Here is a 12,611-nt window from a genome sequence, read left to right as displayed (position 1 = left end):
TTTGTTTCCACCCTCCCCCCTTCACCCAAAATCAAAGCGCACATCTACAAAACCAAATCTAGTTACCTCATTACTGTCGCTCAACATTAGGTTTGCCCCCCCCCCCCCCCCCTCCCTCTCTCGGCCTGTGACTCTAGTTCTGTCTCTCCACTCCAAGCCAGAGCTCCATTGTAAGCCCTGCACTAAATAGCTGTGGGAAATTAAGCCGGATCCGGTGCAAAACAAAAAGCTTTACAACCTCACCTTACCACCCCCCCTCCCTCCTCCACCCTCCCCCATCTACTCCCCAACTCCTTGCACCTCTCATTATCAAGTGCTGCACTGCTTCTTCCACTTTTTTTTTTATTGCGCAAAATGATTTATGCAACCCAGGTCACCTCTGCTTATTTTAAAAGGTTTTCTCGACAACCTTTTAAAATACACATAAATGCATGCATATAAAATGCAGAGACTTCAAAGCAAATCTAAATTGGATGCAGTTGCAGAAGGCGGAGGTCTCGGAAGAAGCTGAGTTGGAGAGAAGCTGAGTTTGGTTCCTGATGTATAGGTAGGACTTAAAAGCAGCCGTGATTGTCAGGGAAATTTCAGCTTGCAGGTCACACATCAAGGAAGCTCCAAGGGAGCGGGGCCTGATTTAGGCAGGGCTGGCAACGGTCACAGCTTTGAGGGTTCTCTCAAGAATAGCACAATGGCAGCAGACACACATAATCAAAGGCCGGTTTGACTTCAGAATCCACACATCCCCTCCACCCCCACCCCACAAAACAAAACTATACAAAAGCTCACAATGTGCAAGTTTACTCCCAGGTGCTAGAGGTGAAAGCCAAAAAATGTTTTCGCAAAAGACAACTGCTTTCTCTATTTTAATTTTTTTAATTTTTATAATTGCCATTGTTCACCTTAACTATTGTTGGCAGAGCCCTAAGCATTATCCCCGCTGAGGGTCGCTTCCCGAAGCGCTCTGCAGAAGAGGCAAACCCCACTGGGTAGAAAGAACTGAAGTGAGAGACAAAATACATCCACACAGAACAGAGCAAACCTGAGACGCAAGGGAGAAAAAACCTGGGAAGTTATTCTTGGATTCGAGAGCTCCCAGCAGTCTTTGAATCAAAAACAAAAGTCTAACTTGACAGCATTGGTCTCCAGTGTTGGCCTTCACTTAATTCTTTGTAATGCAAGTCATACCTAACGCAAAAAAAAGAAAAATGTTGACTGATTTTCTTAACCAAGAGCACAGTCAGTGCCGTTTCAAGGGAGTGCGGTCCCTTGGAATGGGCGCTGTCCTCAGAAAAGGCGGGAACGGTTCTGCTCGGCCCAATGTGTCAGGCAAGAATCCTATGTCCTGCGGCAGAGTGTCTGTGGGGTCCCACTGTGCGAGCGTGCGTGCATGCGCGCTCAAATGGTAGCAGCCTGATCAAAGCAATTCATGCACAAAATGCGTTGGGAGGTTCCCCCTCCCCCACCTCACAACCCCCTGGGAGATGTGTAGTGTTCTGGCCCAGCAGCAGCACAACAGAACTCTGTGCTATTGCCTGCTCGAGACACCGGCCCATCCTCGACTGATGCAGTGAGGGCAATCACAGGGCATCGCTCACCAATGGGGTACGGCAGCAGGGTCGGGGGAGGCAACGTAACAGCAACACCCCTTGAAGTCCGAGGAAAAGGGTCTCGACCCGAAACATCATCTAATCCTTTTCTCCAGAGATGTTGCCAGACCCGCTGAGTTACTCCAGCTTTTTGTGCCCGACTTCGCTTTAAACCACCATCTGCAGTTCTTTCCTACACACCCCTTGTTCTTTCCTGCACTGCCTTATCTTACACTAAATGCCAGCACCCTTCATCCTGTATCCGTACACTTGTGGATGGCATGTGTAGGAAGGAACTGCAGATACTGGGTTACAGTGAAGATAGATACAAAACGCAGCAGTTCAGGCATAGATACAAAACTCAGCGTTTCAGACAGCATCACTGGAGAAAAGGAATAGGTGACGCTTTGGGTTAAGTCTCTTCCTCAGACGGGGGACAGGGAAACTAGAGGTATGATAAGGTTCAGAACAAATCAAAGCTGGCACCAATGACCAAGGAAAGTATGGCGTGTTTGTAATAATGTACATTCTTTCCTCCGACTTGATCGCACGCAACAAAAAGCTTTACACTGTACCTCGGTATACGTGACAATTAAGTAACTAACTAATAAGCAAAACCAATTTAACATGTACTCTTTGGTGAAACCCTCCACCAATGTATTTATAATGCCTGGAGCTACCATGTACCCGTGGCCACTCGCTTTGCTTGACCTTCCATTGTCCACACGACGTTCCCGCCATGATAAATCCCAAGGGTCAAAGCATAAAGCTAGTTTACAGAACTGTAGAAAGAAAAAGTAGCTGAACTGGAAACATTAAAGGGGCAGGCAAATAATCCTCCCCCGATGGTTTGCGAAGGCACTTCACTTAACCATTGCTGCATCCGCCCATTCATCAGTGCAAAGCCAAGTACAGGTTTATATACAGTTCATGCTACACAGCCCCATTGTATTACACATTGTGCTCAGCTCAGTGTGCATAACACAGCATCACAGATCAAACAGTTCTCGAATTAACATCATTTCAGTGCTATTCACACAAGGGCTATTGAACGAGTTTTTTTCCCCATTACCATCGCATGATGTTCACTGGAGGTTACTGGTGTGTAAAAGTCCCATTAAATAAAAATGTGATTTCCAGGAATTTGTTTGAAGGGTTGGGTGGGGGGGTGCCCCCTCATTAGAGACTGGTTAGCGAGCAAATTGCACGCTCAAAAATTGTTCAGTCCTAATAAATTGTAGAGTGGCCCCCGATGGATTCCCGTTTTAGTTTAGTTCAGATAAGACATCAAAATACACCCTTCAGCCAACCGTGTTCTACGTTATCCCACTTTCTCATCCACTCCCTACACACACAGGCCAATTAGCCTGCAAAGCGGCACATCTTTGGGATGTGGGAGAAGCACAGGGGTAAATTGTGCAAACTCCACACACAAGGTCAGGATCGAACCCGGGTCTCTGGCGCTGAGAGGCAGCAGCGAACTGCTGCGCCAGTTTGGTTTATGATTATCACGTGTGCCGAGGTACAGCGAAACACTTTAACGGTGTGCCGCCCCTGTGGTGACAATGCTGCTGCTTATTAAAATTGATAATTTGTAAATGTATTGCACTGCGACACCCCACACTGGGTGGCATGGACACACAGATGTTATCCCTCCCATGTCCCGATCAAGATAGCAATGCTGCACACACCCAAGTCACCGTCACTTTCCAATGGATTTGCATGTCACAATATGGTAAGCAGGTTCAGTTTAGTTCAGAGATACAGCGCGGACACACGCCCTTCAACCCACCGATCAGCGACCCCTGCACATTAACACTGTCCCACACACACTGGGGACAATTTACAAGGATACCAAGCAAATCAACCTACAAACTTGCACGTTTTTGGCGTGTGGGGGGAAACCGGAATACCGGAGAAAACCCGGGGCGTACAAACTCCATACAGACAGCACCCGTAGTCAGGATCGAACCTGGGTCTGTCGCTGCAAGACAGCTCCTCTACCTCTGCGCCACCGTATTGCCCCTGGTGTACAGTGCAGAAATGCAGACCCTGCCTCTTTTCAACAGAATAGCCAGAAGGAGGCAGTTTTTTTTAAACTAATTTATTTAATGAAACACAGTATAAAGGCTTCCTTGTATGAGCACCCCAATTATTTCCAGGTTACCAAAGACACTGATAGTTAATGCAACCAGGCTCCAAGAACACTTGCATAATTCTTCCCTGACCCATGCACATCCTGTCAGCCAAAAGCCATAGCAACATTAAGCAACTCCACATGTTGACCCTCTCCATTCAAAGGTCAAAGGGAACTGGGAGGTTCAGGCCCCATATCGCTATCTCCATTCTCACAGGACGGCCGTGCCTCAGTAGACAACGCACATCTTGTTAGCAAAGTCGCCGCGCCATCTTCCGCCAACCTCTCCTTGCTAATTGAACCCAAATACCTAGCATTAATCCATCTGCCGTAATCGAATTTCAGCAAGATCAGAAGAAGTTCAGCCCCAACTTCTCAAAGAAAAGTAGTGGTATAATAAATCACAACAGTAAATAAACGCCCTCATTCAGCTTGTTAATGGTTGAGCAAGCCACAGGACTGCAAATCAGAAGGATAAAATAAAACACAAACACAGTATCTCACAACCTCAAACAGAGTGGGCACAATCTTTAAAGAATTAATTACCAACTCAAAACCAATGCTTTGCTCACTCCACCAACGCCAATAAAACACTGTCAAACCATCTAAATAAAACACGTCACGTGTACGCCCTAGGAGAGGGACTGAACTGGGAAGGAAAATGAAAGCAATGAACCTCCCACCTACCTTGGGTTGTGTTCTTCGAGGAAATGCAACCTTTGGGTCAATCTGTAGAAGCAAATCAGAGAACGGTCAGGAAATCATCAGGTACATCCCGCCTCAGGTCACTTCAGACCAACACGGGGATTCTCAGGCAATAAACACAGAGCAGACTTTTGAAGCCAGGCACAACCTTCACAGAGGACTAGTCTCCGTTTACTTCCTATATCGCTTTCCCTTTTAAAGACTGTGAAAGGGTTTTACGGATCATTTAAGACTTGATACTATTTAGAGGCTCTCACTCTCCTTCGCCAGTTGCAACTCAATGGCAAACTGCTGATCAAAGGATTGCAAACTTTCTCTTCCCCTTTGGGTTACGCGTTCTGAACTTTACGAGCTGTTTAAGCCCTACTTAAATCATTGCTTGTGGAATCAAGGTGGACGAGGTTATTACTGTGCGAGAAAGCAGCGCTCACTAATAACTGACTCACGGTCTGTTTGATGTGTCTGGCTTTGAAGGCCTCGTTCCTCTTGGCCACATGCTGGTTGCAAACCCCACCAGCATGCTCCTAAAACCAGGCTCGTTTCCAATGCCGCGCCTCTTGCAGTCTGCTCTTGTACCTCACACATGTGGTCTGCTCCCAGTTAATCCATCCAAATTGGGGATATACATCCCCAGACAAACACCCCTCTGGGAGGTGGAACCCGCAGACTTAGCTCGCTCTCTCTCCTTCTCATCCCCTATTCGCACACGTAACTACGTTTTAACTGCAGAGAGGATGTACAAGGATGCTGCCGCTACTCAAGGGTCCGAGCTACAGGGAGATGTTGGGCAGGCTAGTATTTTATTCCTTGGAACGCAGGAGGCTGAGTGGGGATCTAATAGAGGTGTATAAAGTCATGAGAGGAATAGATCAGCATGGACACAAATACTCCCAGGCTATTCATCCATGGAAAGGCTGAGTCCAAGCCAGACTCATTTGGCAACCACATAGATTCACTTCCAGGCTAATTGTCATCTTAAAAATTGCCCCTCGTGGGTAGGGAGTGGATGTGAAAGTGGGATAACACAGAATTAGTGTAAACAGGTGATAAGACACAAAAAGCTGGAGTAACTCAGCGGGGCAGGCAGCATCTCTGGATTCTCTGGATCCAGAGAAAGAATGGGTGACGTTTCATAGAAACATAGAAAATAGGTGCAGGAGTAGGCCATTCGGCCCTTCGAGCCTGCACCGCCATTCAATATGATCATGGCTGATCATCCAACTCAGTACCCTGTACCTGCCTTCTCTACATACCGCATGATCACTTTAGCCACAAGGGCCACATCTAACTCCCTCTTAAATATAGACAATGAACTGGCCTCAACTACTTTCTGTGGCAGAATTCCAGAGATTCACCACTCTGTGTGAAAAATGGTTTCCTCATCTCGGTCCTAAAAGATTTCCCCCTTATCCGTAAACCGTGACCCCTTGTTCTGGAACTGTGACCCCTTGTTCTGGGTGGAGACCCTTCTATACGGGTGATCGATGGTCGGCATTTCCCATAGGGTGGTGGGTTGGGGACAAAGGGTTTGTGTCATACACCATAGCAACAGGCCCTGTAGCCCACCACACCCACGCAATCTTTTTGCCCATCCCAGATGCCTGTGTGAGCTTCGTATCCTCTGTGCCATGCCTATTTAAATACCTGTCTATACGTCTCAAACAGGGATTGCATTTCACTCCACCATCTCTTCTGGCAATGAGTATCAACCCCTCTCTTTCTTTTAAAAAAAAACCCCCATCCCTTCAAATTCCCCCTTCCTTTCTGCCAAGAAATACGCCCCCTTGTTTCTGACGCCTCTACCGTGGGGAAAAAAGATTGACTATCAATCCTACTTTTGCTTCTTGGAATTTTATACACCTCCATCGGGTCACTTCTCAGCCTTCTTGACCGCAGGGTAAATAAAACAAGCTTAGTGAATCAAATCTCTCCCTGCAACTTACATCCTCCAATCCAGAAAACATCATAGTGAATCTAGACACAAAACGCTGGAGTAACTCAGCAGAACAGGCAGCATATTGGGATAGGAATGGGTGACATGTCAGGTCGAGACACTCCTTCCGACTGAGAATCAGGGGCGAGGGAGACACAGAGATAAGAAAGGGTATGGTTTGAAAACGAGATATCAAAGGAGATGAGGCTCAAGAAAAGTGTAGAACAAATCATTGTTCCTTAGGAGAAGGTGACAACAGAGCACAGAGCTAATATTTAATGAGGGGACAGTCAAATGGTCGGAGAACTAGGAAAGGGGGTGGATGGAGGGAGAGGGAAAGCAAGAGTTGCGTGAAGTTAGAGAAATCAATATTCATACCGCTGGAGTGTAAGCTGCCCTAGCAAAATGTGAGGAGCTGTTCCTCCAATTTGCGCTGGGCTGCACTCTGACAATGGAGGAGGTCCAGGAGAGAAGAGTGAATCTCCTCTGCATTCTCTCTAACGTGACTACATCCTTCCCATAGAGCGGGGACCAGAAGTGCACGAGGTACTGAAGGTTTGGTCTAACCAGTGCTCGGTAAAGTTGCAATATAACAGCACAGATTTTATAAACTCTGCCCTCTGCCCCAGCATGCCATGCGGCTTCGTCACCACCTTATCTGCGCTGCCATCTATGTTTGTGAACCCCGTGGTCTCCCTGTTCATCATCTAGAGATGGACATGTAGACTTAATGAGATGTACATCCATTTTTGGATCCAAAGATTAAAATTGTTTTATGGCTCTTCAAAGATGAAAATAAAAGCCAAAAAATATTATTTTGTCCACAGCTTGTTCTGGCATCACTCTGTACCTCCTCTGGTGAAAACATCGCTGTTCAGGTGCAAGCTTCCACCCCCCAGCCGACACTGAACCACTTGCCCTGCCCCTGATCAGATGCACAGGGACAGGTTCAAACACCCCAGCGCAAGTGTGTGGATCTCCACTAAAGCAAAGTTTTACACCCTCCGTCTATCAACCACCTTACACTACACTTCTGTTGCACAATTCACCTGAAAGCATCAACTACCATCACCCATCATCTGTAACGCCAGGGTAGTAACATGAAAGATAAATCACTACAAAAGCAGAAACGTTTTCGGCCAATATTACTTCCTCAATGGACACCACTACTTCTAGTACAGTGCACCACAGACGTCAAAATAACTGGATCGCTCGTAAGCACCCAAAACAGAAAACACTTGCAGCAAAGAATACACAATCCTCACACAGAGGCACTCTAATCAGTGCAGCCAGGAAGTAAACAAACTGAGAAGGCAAACTGATGTTTCAGACTTTACAAGATATCAAGGGGAAAAAAAAAATATATATATATATATATAAACACACACACACACACACACACACTCTGTGCACCTTCTAGTGTTTAAAATAGGTTAGTACCACAGCTGTTTTAATACAGAAGTGACGGTTCAGTGAAAACTAAGTGCCAAACTTCAACTCCGTCCCTACGTTAATTCTTGCCCATGCAACGTTTTCAACATTAAGGCATCAATAATCTCCTTTGTGCAGTCTGATACCTCATGTGGTTCAAGGGCACCTAATCCAGTCTACCAAACATAATTTAAAAGAGTGGGAATTTTAATTATATCACCCACTGTCAGCGGAAGTTGCCTGAGAAACTAATTTCGCACCCAGAAGAATTTTTCATTTCGCACAGAGGAGCAAAAGAACGGAAAAATGTGCTAAAATTCTCAACTAAAGCTGGATTATCTACTCATGACTAACCTTCCGTGTCGTTCTATTTATTTTAAAACTACAAAAATTAGCACTGTCTAAATCATTACTTTGCAAACGTATAAAAACGAGCTAATTTTTAAGACTACGATTAGTTAGTTAGATCTAACTACATGGAAATAATATTTAAGACCAGCTAGTCTTCTAGAAGGCACTAAGACAGGAAAACAAAACTATTTCTGTAGATTGTCATTACCTAAATAAAGCTTTAATGCAACTGTAAACAACAGCTCTCCTTGCGAGGTGAATACCCCAACAGATCGGTTTCCTGCCCTGAATCTTAAAACAAAGTCGAAAGGGTATAGAAGACTACAAAACAAATGCTAAGACACCAGAACAAAGAATGATCAACAAGAAAGCTCAGTCAAGCGATTTACAGTCAAGCTCAGCTTGTGTGTCAGTAAACTTTAGGCTTCAAGTTGGAGCATTGTTTTTCTCTCAAAAGGGAGTGGAATTTATTTCTTTTTTTTTAATGCAGAGCCAACCCCTTCATCGTCTGCCATTTGTGTGGCATCTTGATCGTACCGCTTTGAAAAGCGATTAGATTTTAACTGCAAGACTTCCATTTAAGATAATTTAATCGACCACTAGGTGGTTTGATTGTCAATTTGTATAACTGACATGAAATTGACAGTTAAGATGTTCCGATAGGATAGCTAGGACATTACACATATTTTTTTTCTTAAAAAGGGGGCAATGCGAACACAAGTTGTAGCAATCAATGTAAATTGTAAGCATTTGGCCCTAACACTGTGAGATGTTTTTTGATTCTAATAACAAAAGACACATCAGGCATAATTGACCTTAAGAGAGGTGTGGAAAAAAACATTTCATTATAATTTCACACTGACACAGAAACACACAAACATACCGTCTTTGAATCTAGTTCGTGATGGGGCTGAGCTAATACTTTATCTACACTTGCAGAATCGGCAAACGTAACGAAACCGAAGCCTCTGAAATGACACAAAGAAACAAAAACACGATGAGTATTCAAACGTACAACAGGAAGAGGGGGGTAAAAAAAAAAAGCAAGTGTCAAAATATCGCTTCGATTGAACGAGGACTCGAAGCGTGGAAAAGCGGGAGAGAGAGGGAGAGAGAGAGAGAGAGAAAACGGGCTACAAATGTAGCGAAAAAAATGCAAAGCAGATATACACAAAGTATCACCTCCAAACATCGACAATGTCAAAAAATAATATCGTTGCTCAAAGACTACGTTGGAGACACTGCCACAATTATAAGCGGACGCACTTTTGTCTTCGAGGTGAAATCAATATCAAACTTATTTTTTAAATTATGAATTCTTTCTCCCCAAAAACAACAACAAAAAAAATAAAGTAATATTCATGATCTTACCTGGATCGCTTCGTGGTCGGGTCTCGCATTACCATACACTCTCTGATCTCGCCAAATTTGCTGAAATAGTCCCTAAGGCTGTCTGTAAAAATATAATTTCGAAAAGAAAGGAAGAGAGGGCCAACAAATTACAGAGGGGAGCGGGGAAAAAGCCGGTTACTATGTTACCACTGGGAGATTTCAGATGCACTTAAGAGACAATAATTGAACGTAGGGGTCGCCTGGAGGACCAAAGCAACTCCATAATGTTACCATTACAATCAAAGACAGCCGCAATCAAAAACAACCTTGTAAAACTGGAAGTAAAAGAGCGATCGCTCAAAATCTCACAACACCTCCTCCTCCTCCCATTCCTTCATCACCCACCCCACCTCTCCTCCCCCACCCCCCACCCCAACTCCCCTCCCCTCTTTTGCAAGGTTATCTATCTATTAAAAGCGCTGGAAATACACAGAGAAATACTTTTGCCCGGGCTCTCTTACCTGGTGAGGTCTGCCAGCTTAGGCCGCCGATGAACATTTTACTGGGGGGAAACACAACAGAAGTGAGCACAGATGTCAGATCGGCCATTTTGACGTGTAACTTAGAGCTAAAAAGGAAGAGAGAGGGAGGGAGGAAAGGTAGGAGGAAGGAGGGAGGGAGGAGAGAGAGGGAGGGAAGGAGAAAGAGAGAGAGAGAGAGAGGTGGGAGGGAGAGGCCTGGCCCTCTACAGAGTGTAGTTTCACAAAAATAAAACTAGGTGCAGGGGGAGAGAGTGAGTCTCCAGAGAGAGAGACAGACAGAGAGAGAGAGATAGAGGGGGGGAAGGACAAGACAGAAACAGCACCAAAAATAAAAGTCAGGTCAGAACATACCCTGGGTCATGTTGCGAGTCGGTGGGACTGCCAGAGGTGGCTTGACTGCCGTCTGCCTCCATTATCTAGCAACTAATCAAGACACACACACATAGAACCACGCACAGAGCCCCCCGGAAAAATGAAGAGATCAGCGCCGGTCCGAGAGAGTGGAGAGGCAGGCGAGAGGGAGCCCGTCACACGTGGGATCAGCTCGGTCCGGTCGGGTCCGGGAGCCGCCGCCGCTGCCGCTGCCTCAGCCCCCAACATGGGCGGGCCCTAGGCCCCGGGCCCCTCCCCGCCCCTCCCCCCCGTGTCCAACCCCCCCTCTAGAGAGCCCGCCTCTCCGCACCGCCCATTGGTCCGCTGCACCGCTGCCTCCACTGACTATTGGCCCGTCCGCCTATCGATCAGTGCCACCTCCTGCCCGCCCCAGGGCCCGCCTTCTCGCACCGCCCGTTGGTCGCGTCCAGCACCGCCCCACTTGGCCATTGGTCCGCTCCCCCGTCAATCACAGCTACATCCCTTCCTCCTCAGTCCGCCCCTCCCCCGGACCGCCCATTGGCCACTCAACGAGCCGCTTCCACTCACCACTGGCCGATGAGCACGTCCATCATAGCCAGGCCCACACCACCTTCCCCCAGAGCCCGCCTCCGCGCATTGCCCATTGGCCGCCCGCACTGCCGACGCCACTCACCATTGGCCGATGGGCACGTCAATCACAGTCTCCCATCCCCCGCCCGCCGCCAGGGCCCACCTTCCCGGCCCGCTCATTGGCCGCCTTCCGCATCGCCTCCATTGCCCATTGGTTCTCCCTTCCTTCAATCATATCCATCCCCCGCCCGCCCCTGGGTCCCGCCTCTCGCGCCCGCCCATTGGCCGCCTCCAGTGCGGACGCCCCATCGCCATTGGGCTGTGCTCCCGTCAATCACTCATCCGAAATAGCCCCGCCTGCCGGTTTCGTCATTCCCAGGGAGTACAAACACGCGCACGCGCACTGCGCATTCCCTCCAGCCCGTGCGTCAGAGGGCGGCCGCTTGATCGACCCGTTGTCATGGAAAGCGGCCACGATGCAAATGGCGTCATTGCACAACAACACTCCGGCAAGCGAGCGAGCGAGCGAGCGAGAGAGAGAAAAAAATACTTTTTGCAAAAAATAAAAATAAATGCAAAATAAGTTTTTTATCCCTCGTTCCCCCCCCCCTAATTTCTTTCTGCTGCTCGGTGCAAATTAGTCTCATCTCTCTGAAGCGTCGGAGAAGTGCGATTGACTCAGAGAAAGGGAAAAAAAACAACCCAAACTCATTAGAAGTGCTTTATAAGAAAACAAATCCACCGTGAAAGATCGGCTGCACATCTGGAGTTGCAGCCCCCGAGCTAGGGAAAAATGAATTGTTGCATGTGGGTGCTTAATGCAATTAACCTTCCCATGCAACCTCCCTGTTAAAAGACTTTAATGACACTGTTTCATAGATTCTTCGGTCCCCCCACGGTCTTGTTTCCCCCTCCGACCCGTTTTAATCTTGTTTCCTTTACTCGAGGAAGAACATACAACAAACCATTGACTATTTAACCCACATATTAAGAAAATACCCAGTTGGAAGCCCAGGGTTAAATCCTGGAATGTCTCTGTGCACAGGTTTGTAACCGCAGATGTTGCCTCGTTGAATTAATCCTGTGTTTTAAGATTGAGCGGCGGCTTGGCAAAATGACTTTCCCTCCCCCCCGATTGCGAGAGCGAAGGATTATTTACATGAATGCATACGGAAAAATGTATTAATTGTATAATATTCAGATTGTATGAGAGGTTGTATGAGAGGATGTTCAAGATGTACGGATTCCACAATATTGTAGGAGTCAGCCGAAACAAACCAAGCGAAGGAACAAGAGATGTTGTTTTAAGCAGTGCATTTGGGGAGCGGCTGTTTGTAAACTGTGAATACAGTGGTCGATTCATGACATTTCCCTTGCAATACAGAATGCTGCATCTTCCCACTCCAAATCGCCCCTCATTCATTCTCTGAGATGCTGCCTGGCCCGCTGAGTTACTCCAGCTTTTTGTGTCTATTCTCACTCATTCTCATTTCGTTTCCTTTATTTCCCCCAGTGTTTTTCAGTTTTAATCAGGTCAAAATGTCCAGGTTCATGTGTACGTATGCGTACTGTTTTTCCTAATTTATTTTCTTGTTTACAGTGTACTATTTTTACATATTCTGTTTTGTTGCTGCAAGTAAGAATTTAATTGTTCTATCTGCGACATATAT

General features: G+C 46.6%; 1 protein-coding gene across 13 annotated transcripts in view; it reads right to left on the bottom strand.

The window, feature by feature from the left end:
• Positions 1–10,639, bottom strand: part of msi2b (musashi RNA-binding protein 2b) — a 431,971-nt gene extending 421,332 nt beyond the window's left edge. For 5 of the 13 annotated variants that reach the window (XM_055657603.1, XM_055657605.1, XM_055657606.1 and 2 more), the window contains exons 1-5: positions 10,369–10,639; positions 9,997–10,037; positions 9,515–9,596; positions 9,027–9,111; positions 4,411–4,452 (exon numbers count right to left, since the gene is read on the bottom strand). In XM_055657603.1, coding sequence (XP_055513578.1) covers positions 4,411–4,452; positions 9,027–9,111; positions 9,515–9,596; positions 9,997–10,037; positions 10,369–10,430 — 312 coding nt within the window. In that variant the 5' untranslated portion in view covers positions 10,431–10,639. The remainder of the gene's footprint in view (positions 1–4,410; positions 4,453–9,026; positions 9,112–9,514; positions 9,597–9,996; positions 10,038–10,368) is intronic. The other 8 variants (XM_055657604.1, XM_055657608.1, XM_055657610.1 and 5 more) reach the window with 3 other exon arrangements.
• Between the last annotated feature and the right edge of the window lie 1,972 nt (positions 10,640–12,611).

Source organism: Leucoraja erinacea, chromosome 28 (assembly GCF_028641065.1).
Source record: "Leucoraja erinacea ecotype New England chromosome 28, Leri_hhj_1, whole genome shotgun sequence".
NCBI classification, from domain to species: Eukaryota; Metazoa; Chordata; class Chondrichthyes; order Rajiformes; family Rajidae; genus Leucoraja; species Leucoraja erinaceus.
The sequence above is the reverse complement of the archived record's forward strand: the minus strand, read 5'-3'. Positions and strand labels throughout refer to the sequence as shown.